The sequence below is a fragment of the Eublepharis macularius genome, chromosome 4, assembly GCF_028583425.1.
Source record: "Eublepharis macularius isolate TG4126 chromosome 4, MPM_Emac_v1.0, whole genome shotgun sequence".
In the NCBI taxonomy this organism is placed as follows: Eukaryota; Metazoa; Chordata; class Lepidosauria; order Squamata; family Eublepharidae; genus Eublepharis; species Eublepharis macularius.
The window spans coordinates 184,768,662-184,786,522 of NC_072793.1; the positions used below are offsets into that span (position 1 = coordinate 184,768,662).

The window sequence follows — 17,861 nt, forward strand, 5'->3', positions numbered from 1 at the left end:
GATTCTGCCCCAAAGTCCAATTCTACGTTCTTTAATTTAAACAAACCTACATACGTGACTGTCTTTGAATTCATTTTCTCTGCTTTTGCAGTTAATGGGTGAGGGGACAAGGAGCCATTCTTTCCTGAGGCCTGGCTCACTCTTGTTAAATCCTACCTTATGGGTTAGAAATTTGCTTATTTTCCTTGTAAAAGACAGGCAAATTCTAGGAAGGGAATGGAAGGGGGAAAGGAACTGAAGGAATAGGCGGGGGGGGGCACAATTTCACTGAAGGCTGTGGGCCAAGGGGCCAGAGAAATCTAGGACAGTGCCTGGGGGGTGCATCTGGATCCAAAGCACCAACTCCAAGAAAGAGAGGAACCCCCAGGGAGATCTTTGTTCCTTTCCTCTGCTTTTTGGAGCCCATCCCCCAGTCTGGCTGCAAAGGCCACACCGCCACTCCCTTCCCAATCACTTCAGCTGGGGAGGCCCCGTGGACAGGCACCCTCTGAAGTTGCAGGGCCAGCCTGATGCTCGGGCATGGCAGCCCCCACCCCCAACACCCAGGGCGCTGCCCTGATTCAGGGCAAGATCTCAACGTGGGGAGAAAGTCACTCACTCGGTGCCGCCTGGTAGCCGTCTTGTCGTTTTTCTGGAGCGAGAGAATCACAGCATTAGGATCCGGAGGTACCTCCAGAGGTCATCCAGCACAACCTCAAACCCAGCACCCTCCCCCGCCCCTGCAGGCTCTTCCTGGCATCCTCCAGGAAGTAGACACATTAACACGTGGTGATACTGATACAGCCTTATACCGACTTGGGCCACTGGTCCGTCAAGGTCAGCATTGCCTACTCAGGCAGGCAGCCGCCCTCCAGGGACTCAAGCTGAGGTCTTTCACATCACCTAGCTGGAGATGCCGGGGACGGCGCCTGGACCCTTCTGCAGGACAAGCCGACACTGCACCACTAAGCCACATCCCCTCCCCAATTCCATTCAACTTACTGATGTAGAAGAGGACCCCAGCCCCAATGCCAATAACAGCTGCCACACTCCCAACGAGGAGCCACGCTTCGTATGCAGAGGCTGAAAGGAGAAAGAACACGTCTACTCCGACTGGCCCCATATCTGCAAGGCCTCTGGCAGAAACGTCCAAGAGAAACGTGCATGCGAAATGCGCTTCTGCTGCTGATAGATTATGGAAGCCAAGACGGCTGCGTCATAAGAAATGGCTCAGAGAGATGCCTTGGTAGGGACAGGGACTGAATGCTGTGCTATTGGGTACTGTCTGCTGATGGGGATACGTGCCTGCTAGCGAATTTCCATGCTGCTAAACATGCCATGGAAATTAATTATGCTTTGTTTCAGATAGATTTAATCTCTGTGCTCAGCTTTACGGTCGTACAAAACTTTCCTCCTACCATTCCCTATTGTTTCTGTCCCCCTGAATGTCCTAGCTCCTGTTCGTTCTTGTACTTTGCTCAGTGAATGTCTTTGCTGTCGATTATATTGTATTTTCACTTGCGCGGTTGCAATCCACCTTGGATCTCAGTGAGAAAGGCGGACTAAAAATAAAGAAGTCGCTAAATCCAATTTGTGAACAGACACAAGGTTTTCCATTTCCATGGATGGGGAAGGAATTTCATTCCGGATGGCCTCTCTCAGAAGTGTGAAACAGAGCAAAATCATTGCATGAACCCCCCCCCCCGACACCTCTGCACTGTGGTGGAGGCCCATTTTAGGGAGGCTTTGGGGAGCCCACCCAATTGACCATGCTGAGTTGCAAGGGGTGGGGGGTAACCCAGAGGGTCCAGAGCACAGCAGAAGGGACTAGAAAAACTGGAGGGGGGGGTTCTTCCCACAGGAAAGACATGATTGGCCCCGCTTATAAAGCTAGCAACATGCCAAGCAGGACCTTCTCCAGGGAGGCCCCAGTATCTCACCCCAAAAGCTCAATTACAGCTTATTCACACACACCCCACACACATTTATCTCCCACCCTTCCTCCAAAAATCTGAGGTGTGCATGTATGGGATTCTCTCTTTTGATCCACAGAACGTCCTTACGGGGTGGGTTAGGCTGAGAGAGAATGGCGGGCCCAAAGTCAGTCAAAGATCTTCATGGCCCGAGCAGGGATTCAAACTCAGGGCTCGCCGGCCCAAGTCCAACACTAACCACTACCGCCACACTATTGGTCAGCATCAGAAGTTTTTAGGGCAGTTACGAAAAGACCTCTCACCTGCGACATGTGGACCGCGTTCTCTATATTTTGTTGCATATTTTAATTTGCTGCTTGGATTTTTCTGTGGCAGTTCAAATCTACCAGGAAGCAGAGGGTGCCTGCCGGAGGGTCCCGGGGGTCCATCTAGCCCCTCCCCATGAGTGGAGACATTCTCCTCCTCCCCTGTGTAAGTTGCACTACTGCTGGGTGTCCCTCATTCCTCTCTGGTGAAACCCCCCCAAGTCTGCAATTTCCCCCCAAAGGAGGCAGCCCTCCCCACCGCCGGCAGTCTCTCTCACCTGGCTCCTCCCAGGCCAGGTCCAGGGGCTTCGGCAGGCTGTCGTGTTCCACATGGCACCGGTAGCGGCCCCTGTCCTTGGGGCCCACCTCAATGCTGAGCCAGGTGTGGTAGGTCCCGTCCGAGTTGGGAACGGCGCCCCCTGTCAAGGTGTCCTGCCTCTGGCCCTCCCCGGACTTCATCCAGGTGACGTCGATCTCCTTGGGGTAAAAGCCGTGGGCCCGGCAGATGAGGGTCTCCTGGCCACCGAAGCCCTGCTTGCGTGCCACCTTCAGCGTTGGGCGCTCTGCGGAAAGAGCAGCGTTGCTACCCAAACCACCATAAATTAAATGGCTCTCCCCACCCCAAAACAAAACAAAAGCCAGGAAGGAGGGGAAGGCCTAGCCCGGCATTATCTTGACGACAGACTCTCTTCCGCTTCCCCGGCCCCTCCTCGCCTGTCTTCCGCAGGGTCTCCTTTGCGTAGTCCAAGAATTTCTGCAGCCATCCCACGCAGACCACCTCCACGAAGTGCCGGCGGTCCTGAGACCAAGGCACGTCCGCGTCCCACTTCCGCTTGGCCATCTGGGCGGTGGCATCGGCTCCTATCCAGTTGAGCCTCTTCAGGTCAAGGCTGAGGAAGTCCCTCCCATCGTAGCCAAACTGTGTGTGCCCTCCTCTGCCCCCGTCCTGGCTCAGACGGCAGCCGTGGGTCCACTGCCAGATGTGAATCCCTGAAAGAGGCAATCAGGACACATACAGCACCCCCCAGTGGGACAAATGATGCTCCGGGGGGGCATTTCAGGTCAGGAACATAGAGAGGGGGAGGTATAGGCCGTTCTCCTGGCATGTCATCATCCCAGCGTGAATTGGGGCCCTGCACGCTTGGGGATTGAGGTCGCTCACATCGGACTTCTGAGGCCCCACGCATTAAAAATTGTAACACAGTTCGGCCCCAAAAACACAAGAAAGAGGAGAAGGGGGACTTCATAGCATCTTAAAATCAGGCCCGCAGCCTGGCAGCTTCTTAAAAAGAGAATTAGAGTCAGAGATTCCCCCCCCCCAAGAAATACACAATCCAGCTGTGGGGGATTCTTTCCTGAGATCCTAAGAAACACAGAATGGGCAGGCTTGTGACATACTTACAGGGCAATCCTAAGAAGAGCTAGTGAAGTCTAAGCCCACTCAGGGCTGGATCTAGGGTTGCCAGCGCCCAGGACAACCCACGTCCGGCATCCCCCCACTTCTATGATGTCATCACGCAGGGTGCCCAGAGGTGTGCCGCAGGCAAACGGCGCAGGTGGCCCCCGGGCACAGTGTGGGTGCCTGAGCGGAGGACTGGGAGGCCGCCTGCACCATTTGCCTGCCCGGCAGACAGAGTGGCTGGCTTGCTGTGAGCTCCCTGTCCTGCACGTGCGGCAAGCCAGCCGCCCATTGGTGGGGCAGGTGAACGGTGCGGGCAGCCTCACAGCCCTCCGCTCAGCCGCCTGCGCTGCTGCCGCCAGCTCCGCGGCACACTGTGTGCTGGGGCAGCCGGCTTGCCACGCGTTGCCTGTCCTGCAGCGGCAGCGCAGGCAGCACACCTCTGGGGACCCTGCGTGATGACATCATAGAAGCGGGGGGGGGGGATGCCGGACGTGGGTTGTCCTGGCCGCTGGCAACCCTAGATCCAGCCCTGAGTGGGCTTAGACTGCACTAGCTCTTCTTAGGATTGCCCTGTAAGTATCTCACAAGCCTGCCCATTCTGTGGTTCTTAGGATCTCAGGAAAGAAGCCCCCACAGCTGGATTGTGTATTTCTTGGGCGGGGGGGTGGGAATCTCTGACTCTTAATTCTCTTTTTAAGAAGCTGCCAGGCTGCGGGCCTGATTTTAAGATGCTGTGAAGGCAAGCCAGCCGCCCCATTGGTGGGGCAGGCAAACGGTGCAGGTGGCCTCCCAGCCCTCCGCTCAGCCGCCTGCGCTGCCTCCACCAGCTCCAGCGCGCTCCCAGCTGGCAGCCGTGCTCTTTGTTGGCACCGGGGGCAGGCTACCCTCCTTGTCCCCCCCCCCGTGGATCCGGCCCTGAGCCCACTGATTTCAATGGGCTTAGACTGGAGTAAGTCTTCTTAGAATCGCACTTTTAAACACCTTTCCAAAATAGTGCTATTCGGCCTCCTTCCTGAGTTCAGCACAGAGACAGACCAATCTGCACAAATTAAACTGACTTCCAGAGTATCCTCCAGTTTGGTCCTAAAACCACACCCTCCCTGCCCCCCCCCCATGGCAATCACTAGTCCAGCTTTTCTACTCAGATGGTGGGCCAGCTACTCCCCTCCAAGGCTACTTCCACCACCACTCTGGTTTTTCAAGGCAGGAAGCTTATGATAATAATAAATAATAATGACATTCAATTTATATACCGCCCCTCAGGACATCTTAATGTCCACTCAGTGTACAAAGTGTATTATTATTATCCTCACGAGAATCACCCTGTGAGGTGGGTAGGGCTGAGAGAGCTCTGAGAGAGCTGTGACTGATCTAAGGTCACCCAGCTGACTTCAAGTGGAAGAGTGGGGTATCAAACCCGGTTCTCCAGATTAGAGTCCTGCCGCTCTTAACCGCTACACCAAACTGGCTCTCTATGACAGAGACCAAATGTGATCTCACTCCCGTCCCACAGGCTCCTTTCCCACTGGATCTGCTCCCTTCTGCTTCTGTACTCTTTGTCACCAGTTTCTGTATGACATTTTGGGTTGCTCCCAAACGCCACCTCTCCCGCAGACATCGTTGCCAACTTGAGGGGGGGGTCCTCCAAAACTAGGGAGGAAGTTCAGTCAGATTTTTCTGGAAATCGGAGAATTTCCCCAGGTTTGCAGGCCCCTAAATCCTACCCCACTGTACAAATTTGATTTTAATTGGGAAAAGTCTCGCATTCACAGTGATTCCGCACAGGTTGGATAATGCACTTCCAATCCTCTTTATAGATCCTTTGGAACTGATTTTTTTGTGTGCAGAACAAAAAATCCACCTCAAACGATTGATAAAGTGCATTGAAAGTGCATTATCCAACCTGTGCGGAATCAGTGAGAGGGTGCCCATCTTGTTTTTATAAAAGATAACAGGTTAGCGAGAAGGGACAACTGCCTGCAAAGATTCCATTGATTCCTTTCGGATTTTGCAAAGAGCCCAAAGAGCTTCTCTCCTCCACTCACCCTTGCTGTGGTTGTGGTACTTCCACAGGTTTGCTTGGAAAAAACGCTCCCAGTTCTGGGACAAATAAGTTTGCTTCTCCCAGTAGCGTGGATCTTCCTGCTCAATCTTCCTGACCCAGGGGACCTGAGGAAGCACCTTCCGGGAGTTGCTGTTGTACTGGACGAAGAGCTGGTCGTCCAAATACCCCACAATGATGAACTGGGGCAGCCCCTGGCCGGTCTCCGAGACGGCCACCTTGTAGTACTGCAAGGTGTGTGTGGAGGAGCCAGGATGGGAGAAGGCAGGAGCGGCGCCGGTGGGACCTGAAGAGACATGGCGGGAGAAGAAAACTCACTCAGGGTTGGGTCAAACGGGGCAGGCATCAATTAGCCCGTGGTCCAGCCACCGTCTGCAGGGATACACACATTGTGCACAAACCAGAATAACAACCATAGAGTTGGAAGGCACCTCAAGGGACATCTAGTCCAACTCCCTGCACAACGCAGCAAATTCACAACTAACCCCCCCCCCCACACACACACACCCACACCCACAGTGACCCCTGCTCCACGCCCAGAAGACACTGTCAGGATCCCTGGCCAAACTGGCCTGGGGAAAACTGCTACGTGACCTCAAGTTGGCGATCAGCATTACCCTGGGCATGTAAGCAGGGGCCACGAGAACTAAGCACTGATGCAACCCTTCCTGCCCTCCCTCTCATGATCTGCCCAGGTTCCCAGAATCAGCATTGCTGTCCGATGGCCCCATCTGGCCTCTGCTTAAAAAACCTCCAAAGGAGGAGAGCCCACCGCCTCCCGAGGAAGCCAGTTCCACTGAGGGGCCCCTGTGTCAGGAACTATTTGCTTCCAAGCCTGGATTATGCATTCACCCTCTGAGGCATAGCAAAGCTCACTTCCACCTTCGAGCTTGCTTGCGATGGAGCCAGGCTTGGGAGAAACAGGCCCCTGAAGAGGCCGCTTTTTCCTCCTTCAAGGACAGAAGCCCCCCTAGAGCGAAGAGTCACTGAAGGTGCTCTGCCCCACAGAGATCCCAGCGTGGGCAAGCCCAGATGAAACCGAAGCCCAGAGGGCGTTTCCTCCTCTATGAACAGCTGGGACCACAACAGGCCCCGTCCCAGCTCACTGGTTCTTGGATTTATGTTATTGATAGTCCACCGTTCGCACTGAGCTTCAAGGCAGATGACACAGTCAAAGTCAACTGCTGGACAGTCCATAAAAACACGCCATATTGCCAATATGGAGAAGAAGATAGGGCTCTCAAGTCATGGCTGACTTACGGAGACCGCTGGTGGGGTGTTCAAGGCAGGAGACTAACAGAGGTGGTTTGCCACTGCCTGCCTCGGCAGCCCTGGTGCTCTTTGGAGGTCTCCCATCCAATTACTAAGCAAGGGCGACCCAGCTTAACTTCTGAGACCTGACCAGATCGCCTGGGCTATCCAGGTAGGGGCATTACCAGTACAATTAGGACGTATTTCAGGTATGTTGTTCATTTACTACAGGCTGTCTGTCAGAAGAGCCACTCCCGTCTAAGCCCCCTGCAATCAATGGAGTAACTCTGTGTAGGATTGCACCACGGTGATGTGGCTCGGCTCGCCTCTGCTCCTGGGAGAGGCGCTGCTGCTGCTCCGCCTTTTCTGCTCCGGGTCTCCCGCAGCCACAGCCGCACCTCTAACGTTGCGCACGGAGCACTGGAGCCACCAGGCTGCCCCGGCCGCACCTTTCGGGTTACTCTCCCGGCGCCTCGCCGCTGCTCTCCGGGGGGGGGGTGTTGCCCCCTGCGCCTCGGAGGCGGGGGGGGGGATGCCCGGCACAGCCACCGGGAGGGGTCCCCGCCGCCCCCGCCCCTCCAAGCCCGCCCATGGCAGGCGCTGCAGCTGCGCTCCGAAGGCCCCCTCGGAGATAGGGCAGAGGCTGCGCGACACGGGGCTGGCACCTCGTCTGGACGGCGCGACGCGCGTCGCGGCCACGGAGGGAAGCCTCGTGCGGATGGGCCGGCCGGGAGACGCGCAGCGCTTGCAGCCCCGGGCCGCGGACCTTGGGGGCGCTGCGCTGGGTCCCGCCCGGCGCGCAGGAAGAGACGCGCGGCTCGAAGGCGCCCACTCACCCGGGCAGCCCCGGCCCAGCAGCAGGGCGGCGATCCCCAGGAGCAGGAGCGCGTCCATCGCCTGGCCTTGCCGGAGAGCCAAGCGGGGTGGAGCGCCGTCGGGCGCGCAGGAAGCGAAAGCAAAAGGCGCCCTCGGAGCGTCTCTCTCCGCGCCCCTTTCCGGCCGAGCGGAGCGGGGTCGGGGCCGCCCTGGCCCGCCTGCTCCTCGCCGCAGCCCCCGAGCCGTGGAGGTCCGGAGCGGGGGCGGCGCGTTGCACCCCGAGGGGGCTTCCTCTGCCCGCGGGGGTGGCCCGGGACCGGCTCAAGGGCTCTCGGCTTCCGGGGCAGAAATGCAGCCCCAGGAGTGGCGTCTGCCCAGAAGCTGCAGTCCTGCGCCAGAGGGAGCTCCTTGGCACGGGGTGGGGTTTACTTGAGAGTAAGCACGCCTGGGCCTGGGCTGCGAGAGGCCTCCTGAGCGGATAGCAGCTGCAAAGAAGGGCCTCCGCGGATGCATAGGGCAGTACTCGCGGAATGACGGCGGGAACTCCCTGCCGCTGGGCACCACTCAAGCCAAGGGCTCAGGCGGCTCACAGTCTCAAGGGGGTCTGGAGGGACCGTCTCCAAATCAAGAGTCCTCTTCAAAAGGAACTTCAAAGAGAGGAGCCAAATTGAACTCCCTGGGTTAGAACTCATTAACAAATTCAAGACAATTCAAGCCAAGGGCTTAACAGGGGCCTGGGATTCCTACCTCACTTCGGGTTCTTATTCAGATGACAGGCGGCGGCTCTCCTGGGGGGATACGCCTTCAGTCAAAAAAATTAAATTCTTAAATGTGCTACTGGACTCTTTACTATTTTTCTTCAGTTTGAGCTGTTCGTGGGGGAGTAATAGCTGACATTTGATGGGAAGATGTTGCCAACCATTTTTACTATCTCCCCCCCCCCCCCTTCTAGGACAGCCTCCCAGAAAGAGGTCAGGGGCTTTCCAACCAGGCCCCAAGACAGAGCTGCTCCAGAGAGTTTGGGGGGGGGGGAGCTGGAGTCTGGGCAAAGGGGGAATTCCATTCTGGTGGGGGCAGAATGTATTTTTGTCTGTTTTTTAAAAATTTCTTTATATCTGTTCTAATGTTTTATGAAATTGTTATATTGCTACCTTGGGTCCCGGGGAGGCCAGGAGGAACGCAGGAAAAATTCAAGCAGTGGTAAGAAAAAATGATTATAAACGTTGAAAGATTTTAGTGTGAGCCCTCTACCCATTACAGGCACCCAAAGTGCCGATTGAGGCAGCCGCATCGCTGTGCCACATGGCATGGGTGTTCCTCTGTGTGCAGGGCTGTTGTGTCCCACAAGTCCTTCACCTCCCTGCATCAGGAACAAGGAACTGTTTTGTCCTTCCTTTTATCTTCCCTTTGGAGATCCAGCTACCTGCCTGTTCTGTAGGGCTGCTTTTTATGGCTGTGTGTTCTGCCCTAATACTCTGCAGCCAGAGATCCTTTCCTAGTTTGTGTCCCTGAGTGCTGTGCACAAACTCCCTGGCAGCACATGGGGGCTTCTGTGTGATTTGCTCTGAGCTAGCGCATGTGCACGCACGCACACACACACCCCGGCAGAGTTGTGCTGGGTGCTTCTGGAGGCTGACCGTGGAGTGTTCACAATTTAGAATCACATTCCCGAGAGGCAGCAATGTTTTGCGATGGGCCCTGAAAGACGAACTTGTTTACTGGGGCAGAGACCTTTCTGGGTCCATATCCACTTCCAGATGTATGAAGTGTCAGTTGGAAGATATGCACAACAGTGCTATGCAAAGCATAGATGAAGACAAGATTCCCTCAAAACCTGATGATTTTCCTGTATCCTTAAAGGTGCTTTTCTAGAGATGCTTGAATCAGAAAAATGTGGCCATGCAAGAAAAAATGTCTCAGTACCCGTGTTTGGTTATAACTAGGGAGGGGAGACAGGACAACTGTTCCCTTTGTCATCAGAAATGTCTGAGAGAAGAAGTGCTGCTTAACTGTTGCAATCCAGTGTTGCCCCCATTGTCCTTCTGCCTTTTAAAAGATTGGTTTGTGGTGATATTTCTGACTTGAAATGCAGTTCCAGCACTAGCCAGAATTTTGTGGATGGGGAAAGCAGTGCCCATTCACCTGCATATACTGGTTGGGAGGGAGAAAGGAAGTAAATGGGGTGAAGCTGATAAACCTCTTTTCAGTTCAACTGAGCAATTGTTCATAAAGTGTACAGTTAGCCAGTGGAACTGATGGCCACAAAATGACAAGGAAGACGATGCCACTGACTTGATGCGAGGGTGGGTGTGGGGGAGGCTGCTGTGCCTGGGCATCAGGCTGCTGCTAAACCCGCAGAGGGCAGCTGCCCCTCCCCAGCTGATCTGGAAAGGGAGGGCAGGAGGCACATGCAGCTGGCCAGCTCTCAGCCCGGGGAAGGGACTCCAAGAAGCAGCATTTAGCAGATGGAAGGAAGGAAGATCTCCCTGTTGGATCCTCTTTTTCTTGTAGTGGGAAAGAATGAGGGAGGTTGATCCATAGTCCATGCAGTAAAAAATTGTGACTCCCTTAGTGACCCTGTAGCTCTTCCGCCCTCTGCTAGGCCCAGTGTGGCTTGGCTCACTTCCTTGAGTCATCACCCCAAGGTGTTTGGTCTGCAGGCCCCCCCTTTTGCCAGGCATTTTCTCACTCTCAGTATCCACTTTTTCTCTGGATTGGTGCCATTTTTTGTATTTAGGCCATTTATAGTCCACCTTCCTCATTGAGAGACTGGAGGCGGACTGATGGGCCCTGATTTGTGGAGGGCTGGCAGATGGACAGTTGACCTGGATGGGTGGAGTCTAGTCCCCTGCCGTGCCCTCCCCCCATTTCCGTGCTGTTGGCTGATCACTTCGCTCTTTCTCCTTTTGGGTTCCTGCAGCATGGTTTCCCACTGGCCCCCGAGAGAGCCCACAAGGAATCCTTCCAGGTGGTGCATAGCCCTCTCCACCTGTGCTTCTGCCAGTCTTTAGCACAATCAGTTCTGCTGGTTGGTCCAGCACCACCTGGCAGAATTGACCCAGGTGTGAAATGACTGTCTGAAAGGTTTGTGTTTCCCCTGCCTCGTGGCTTGAGATGAGCCCTCCCCCCTTTGTCATGGCAGCTACTTTTGCAAACACTGATTTGTCTAGTATTCGGCCATTCGGCCTTCCTTGTACTGGATGAGGCCTTGTCTGCCACAGCCCAAGGAGCACCTCTTGAGCTGATGATGCTCCCGTGCTGCGTGTGGGTGCTGCTAACCAAAGGCAGAACAGCAACCTGAAGACCGGACCGCCCCCAAGCATTGCCCAGGGGCTTTAAGCCATGCAGAATGCTTAAATCCATCAGCGCGGCTCGGGTGGAGCTTCCTCACATGACCCGCGGAGGTTCCAGGGCAGCATCTTCCGTTCAAGGGTGCTGGGCCCTCAGGGCAACTGGTTGGTCACTGGGTGAAATGGGGATGCCGGACTAGATAGACTCCCCCCCCCCCCGGCTCTCCATACGCTCTTTATCATCTCCATTCTTAGCCTGCCTTTCTCACTGAGAATCAAGGCAGAGTGCTTATAGAGTTCATTAAAGGCCTGTTGATCTAAGGGCAAGTTTCATTAGGACTGAGTGAGAAAATATTCTGGAGTATCATGAATATGCTGTTTATTGGAAACTTGTATCTTAAATGTGGTATGTTTCTCACATTTTGACATGCATTTTAAACTCTTTTTCTAAATTTCTGTTCCCTTTCCCTTTTTTCAAAAAAACCTGTACCCCTATTCTGGTTTTAAAAAATAAAATTTTATAACAACAACAACAACAACAAAGAGAAAGAATCAAGGCAGATTACAAACTAGTAAAAACAGTTTCATCAGACAGCAGAGACTGCCAGTAAAGCAGGCGTCAGGAACGGTTCATGAATTGGTAAAGCAATGCAAACAAAAACCTGTCTTAATGTTGGGATTCGTAGCGATTCATGCGCAGCAGTAGTAATAAGCAGGGCAGACGCTTGTGTGTTTTAGCTTCGGTCAAAAAAGTGTACTACATGTAAAGGTGAAAAGATTACATTGGAAAGAAAACAATGAATAGCTAACTAAACTCCATCTTGTTTCTCTCTCTCTCTCTCTCTCTCTCTCTCTCTCTCTAACTTCTACATCTTTGTCTGTCCTTGGTCTAATTCTAATTGCACCTCAATAAAACGAATCACCCAATAGGGAATCTTCACTTCACTTCCATTTAGTATAAACCGCCCCTTTCCCCTGGCGGGAAGAGCTGCACCTAAATGGTCCTATGCAAACTAGCTCTAATGAAGCACAAACATCTGTTTAACTCTTTCTTGACAGAAGGGAAGACGCTTGCTAAAAACCCAACACTTCAGGCAACACGAACTGCCTCAGGCGAGTCATTGCAGGAAGAAGAAAGGGGGTTAGGAAGGGCAGAGTGAGGGGATGCCAACAATAAGCCAGGCAACGAGCCCCAATCCTGTTCCCACGCAGAAGGGACCCCCCGGAGCTGCTCCTCTAGACTACAGTTCTTTATTTCTAAAAATCCCCCTTGAGCATTTCTGTTTGGCAGAAAGCATAAGAGCCTCCTTCCGAGCTCCTCCTCCTGAGATCCCAGAGAGCTGCTGCCGGCCAAAGTGGAAGGCTCTTCACTGACAGGCTGCCTTTCCGTGCCTGGGCGCCGGTGGTCCCAATCCAATCCAATCCTGTCAGACACAGCAAGCCCAGTCCACTTCTTCATTAAGTCCCCAAGGCATCAACGTCTGGAGGTTGTGTGAATCCAAAACACTTCTCTTTTCTTTAGGAGTTTGTAAGAGCCTGAAGATGTGTTCTGCATAACTTCCACAACCCGAAATTGCAGCTGCTTGTCCGTATGGCTGGCAGAGAGAGAGTGGTTGACAAGTGGGGCATTCGGTTTCTTTAATACAGCGCTTATGCTCACAAATACGAACTTTAACCGGTCTAGTAGTCATACCTACATACATTAAGTTGCAAGGACACTTAATAACATAAATGACTCCCTTGGAATTGCAGTTGCTGAAGGAATTAATTGCAAACGTTCTAGTATTTGATGAATTATGAAAAGTTCTTTTAGGCACAGATCCACCACACCCAGCCCAGCGTCGACAAGGAAAGAAACCCGTTGTCGCTCTCCTCCCACTTCCACAGCTGCTGTCCTTCACCTCTGGTAGTTTGCTCTTGACTAATAAGTCCTGGAGGTTTTTTGCTCTTTTTGCTGTGAACACGGCGGGATCTTTGCATCTGGGAATATTGGACAGAAGATGCCAGTGGCTAGCTACGGTGGCCTGAACTGATGTGTACGTACTGTTGTAGGTTAAAAGGATGACCATCCTCTCTGGATTCCCTTCCTTAGTTTTTGGGGTTAGCAAAGCTCTAGATGTATTCTGGGCCCTGCAATAAGCTTGTGTGAGGATTCTAGCTGAATAGCCTGTATCAGAAAATTGGTTCATCAGAATTCTGGCCTGTCTTTGGAAGCCTGCCTCCGTGCTACAATTTCTCCTCAGTCTTAACAGCTGAGAATATGGGAGGTTCCTTGTTAAACGACCTGGGTGGAAGCTGTCTCTCTCTAAATATGAGTTGGCATCTGTAGGTTTTCTGTAGACATCTGTCTGCAGAATGTGGCCAATCCTTCTGATCTCTACATCCCAGAAATGCACTTTAGAGTTATCAAAAAAAGAGACCACATCCAAGGTAACAAAGAACACCTCTTCTGTCTGTAATTGTATGTTACTGATATGATTTGGAAAATCCATATAGCGTCTTTTAAATATGAGCCAATGTTCTGCACAAAGGGTTTGAGAAAGATATTGGGCCAGGGGTTCCAGCACAGAACAGAGCCACAACGTGAAAAAAAAGACACAATTCGTGGCATAAAAATAAAGGAATTTTCCTACAAAGTCAGGGCATTTGCGGATGATGTAATGTTGATAGTGGAAGATCCAATAGATAACATGCCAAAAATAATGGATAAAATAAAGGAATTTGGTAATTTGGCGGGATTTTATGTGAATAAAAAGAAGTCGAAGATATTGTGTAAGAATATGATGAAGCAAAAACAGCAAGAATTAATGGAGACAACAGACTGTGAGGTAACTAATAAAGTGAAATATTTAGGAATTGAGCTGACTGCGAAAAATATAGACTTATTTAAGAATAATTATGAGAAACTGTGGCAACAAATAGATATTTGATAAAATGGAATAAATTAAACTTGTCATGGTTGGGAAGAATAGCAGCAGTGAAGATGAATGTGTTACCATGAGTGATGTTTTTGCTGCAAACAATTCCAATTATCCGAGACTTCAAACAATTTGACAAATGGCAAAGAAAAATCTCAGACTTTGTGTGGGCAGGCAGGAAACCCCGAGTGAAAATGAAAGTATTACAAGACTCGAAAGAAAGAGGGGGGCAGCAACTGCCAAACATAAGATTATATTATGAAGCGATTTGTCTGGCCTGGTTAAAAGATTGGATAACGTTAAAAGACCATAAACTGCTGACTTTGGAGGGACACAAAAAGTTGTTTGGATGGCATGCCTATTTGTGGTATGATAAAGTTAAAGCGGACTCTATGTTTTTGCATCATTATATCAGAAGAAGCCTTTTCACAATCTGGAAGAAATACAAGAATTACATGGAAAGTGGTATCCCTTCATGGGTGGTACCATATGAAGTAATAGACCCGAGAGCTGTTTATAATGAACAACAATGTTTAACTTATAAAGAGATAATGTCGATGGAACATAGAATATTAAAAATAAAGACACAAGAAGAGTTATCTCTTCAATATGGATGGTTTCAATATAGGCAAATCAGGGATCTATACAACTCGGACTGTTTAAGTGGAGGAATAAGACTGAAAAACTCGGAGCTAGAAGTGATTTTACAAGAAGGTAAAAAAGACATTTCGAAAATATCTAAAATACTTCTGAAATGGCATACGGAAGATGAGACAGTCAAAGTCCAGATAGTGAAATGGGCAATAAATTTTCATAAAGAAATAACAATGGAATCATGGGAATATTTGTGGAAAAATACTTTGAAGACTTCAACTTGTACCAATATTAAAGAGAATGTTTATAAAATGATGTACAGGTGGTATTTAACGCCTAAGAAGATTGCGCTTGGAAATGCAAATATGTCAGACAAATGCTGGAAATGTAAAAAACATGAAGGATCATTGTATCATATGTGCTGGACTTGTGAGGTAGCTAAGCAATACTGGGGCGATATAATTAAAATAATAAATGAGGTGTTGCAAACCCAAATAAATAAGAACCCAGAATTGCTGCTACTGAACTTGGGAATGGAAGATGTTCCAAAACAGCATAGAACATTGTTATTTTACATGATTACAGCAGCAAGACTTTTGTACGCGCAGAAATGGAAAGTGCAAGAAATACCCACTATAGAAGATTGGATTTATAAATTATTGTACATGGCAGAAATGGACAAAATGACAAGAAAATTGAAAGATCTTGATCCAGGAGAATACATTGCAGACTGGGAGAAGCTGAAACAATATCTAGAAAAAAATGGGATGTGAAAGGAGAACTGTGGCAGTTTGAGAATTTTTAATATGTGACTTTATAAAGGGGAGAGAGAAGTAACTTTACCATTAATGGGGAAATTTAGTTATTAATTAATCTAAGCTAATATTAGTAATAAAAATTGTATTACAAATAGATAGTTGAAACAGTGGAATGTAGATTGATATATTAGAAAATTGGAGATATAGAAGAATTTGAATATGCTTAGAATAAGTGATACAATATATATAAGATTTAGAAAAATTATAGTTAAAGAGTAATTTAAATAATAAGATGGGTTAGGGGTTGGAAAGCTGTTTGAAGTCAATAAGGAGGGTAGGGGAAAGGGTGGGGGCTGATATAATTTAGATAAGACGGGGAATTTGTGTATTTAATAATATTCTATGTACTCACCAATAAAATTTAAAAAAAAGTTATCAAAAAAAGAGACCACATCCAAGGTAACAAAGAACACCTCTTCTGTCTGTAATTGTATGTTACTGATATGATTTGGAAAATCCATATAGTGTTTTTTAAATATGAGCCAATGTTCTGCACAAAGGGTTTGAGAAAGATATTGGGCCAGGGTTTCCAGCACAGCACAGAGCCACAACGTGAAATTATAGGTTGTCCTGGGACTGGAAGGGTGCCCTTGTGAATCTTAGAGCAGAACCACAAGTGACAAAAGGCACAGATTGGACACTAGTCAGCTTCCCTCAAGTTTTGATGGGAAATGTAGGCAGCTGGGCGGAATGTTGGACAAGTGACAGTTGAAAAGTCCATTGGACAGCAGTCGGAGAGCCAAGCTGCAAGACCAGGACGCCTACATTTCCCATCAAAACTTGAGGGAAGCAGACAAGTGTCCAATCTGTGCCTTTTGTCACTTGTGGTTCTGCTTTAAGACTAATGAAGGGAATCAAAAACTATTGGGAGTCAACTGAAAAGGGGGGAGGGAATGGGTGGGATTTTATAATGTGATGGAGATTGGAATTGATTATTATACTGTTGTATGTATACCCATCCAATAATTTTTTTAAAAAAAAGAGCAGGGTCCTGCAGCGTCCCTGGTGCCCCTCTGACATCAGGGCCGGCCCAGCCAGCACCCTGCCCAGCGGCGGCAGCAACAAGCCCTGACACTAATATCTACTCCTAATATCTGGCTCTGCTCCTAATTGCAGCTGGGTAAGGCAGAGAGTGGGCATTGTCATCTGCTCCGCTCCTGATCCCAGCTGGCTGAGGGCGGGCGGGTATTGCCACCTCCTCCACTCCCAATACCAGCTGGGTTAAGGTGGGGGTAGGCATTGCCACCTGTTCAACTCCTAATACCAGCTGCCTGAAGGGGGGCAGGCATTGCCACCTGCTATGCTCCTAATATAAGTTGGGTTAAGGTGGGGGGCATTGCCACCTTCACTATACCTAATACCAAGCCAGTTAAGGTATGCGGAGGGCATTGTCACCTGCTCCGCTTCTGTTCTCAGCCTGGGCTTCCCACCACAGCATGTTTTCTGGAGTGATATGGTGAGTTACCTGGGCTTTCCTCTGCCGCAGTGCCCTCTGGTGGTGCATCATGGTATAAAGAAGTTGTCTGAAACACACTCAAGATTCACAAGTGTTTGACATTTTTGCACCTGGCCCTCAACGCTGTAAAATGGGCCTTTGCCAGGCCTCCTAAGAAGAATCTCACACACTCGCACCCACACCCTTTTTATAAATTATTCGACATCTAGCCCTCCACCAGGGCTGCCAATTCCAGAAGGGGAAATTCTTGGGAGATTTAAGGGCAATGTCTAGGAATGAAGCTAGGAATGTCTAGGAAATGGAAGGGGGAAAGGAACTGAAGGAATACGTGTGGGGGGGCACAATTTCACTGAAGGCTGTGGGCCAAGGGGCCAGAGAAATCTAGGACAGTGCCTGGGGGGTGCATCTGGATCCAAAGCACCAACTCCAAGACAGAGAGGAACCCCCAGGGAGATCTTTGTTCCTTTCCTCTGCTTTTTAGAGCCCATCCCCCAGTCTGGCTGCAAAGGCCACACCGCCACTCCCCTCCCAATCACTTCAGCTGGGGAGGCCCCGTGGACAGGCACCCTCTGAAGTTGCAGGGCCAGCCTGATGCTCGGGCATGGCAGCCCCCCACCCCAACACCCAGGGGGCTGCTCCGATTCAGGTCAAGATCTCAATGTGGGGGAGAAAGTCACTCACTCGGTGCCGCCTGGTAGCCGTCTTGTCGTTTTTCTGGAGTGAGAGAAGCACAGCATTAGGATCCGGAGGTATCTCCAGAGGTCATCCAGCACAACCTCTGGCCTAAGGCAGGGCTCTCGAACCCAGCACCCTCCCCCGCCCCTGCAGGCTCTTCCTGGCACCCTCCAGGAAGTAGACACATTAACACGTGGTGATACTGATACAGTCTTATACCGACTTGGGCCCCTGACCTGTCAAGGTCAGCATTGCCTACTCAGGCAGGCAGCCGCCCTCCAGGGACTCAGAGCCAAGCTACGAGTGACGCCTGACACAGGTTGAACACTTGCCAGCTTCCCTCAAGTTTTGATGGGAAATG

General features: G+C 50.7%; 1 protein-coding gene and 1 pseudogene across 1 annotated transcript; both read right to left on the reverse strand.

Moving 5' to 3' along the window:
- Positions 1–17,861, reverse strand: part of LOC129328021 (zinc finger protein 208-like) — a 255,638-nt pseudogene that overhangs the window by 226,958 nt on the left and 10,819 nt on the right.
- LOC129328484 (major histocompatibility complex class I-related gene protein-like) lies at positions 552–7,921 on the reverse strand. The gene is made up of 6 exons (XM_054977584.1): positions 7,770–7,921; positions 5,666–5,968; positions 2,933–3,208; positions 2,497–2,781; positions 982–1,062; positions 552–631 (listed from the first exon to the last, which is right to left on the reverse strand). The coding sequence occupies exons 1-6, from the start codon at positions 7,825–7,827 to the stop codon at positions 591–593; spliced, it is 1,044 nt and encodes a 347-aa protein (XP_054833559.1). The 5' UTR covers positions 7,828–7,921; the 3' UTR covers positions 552–590.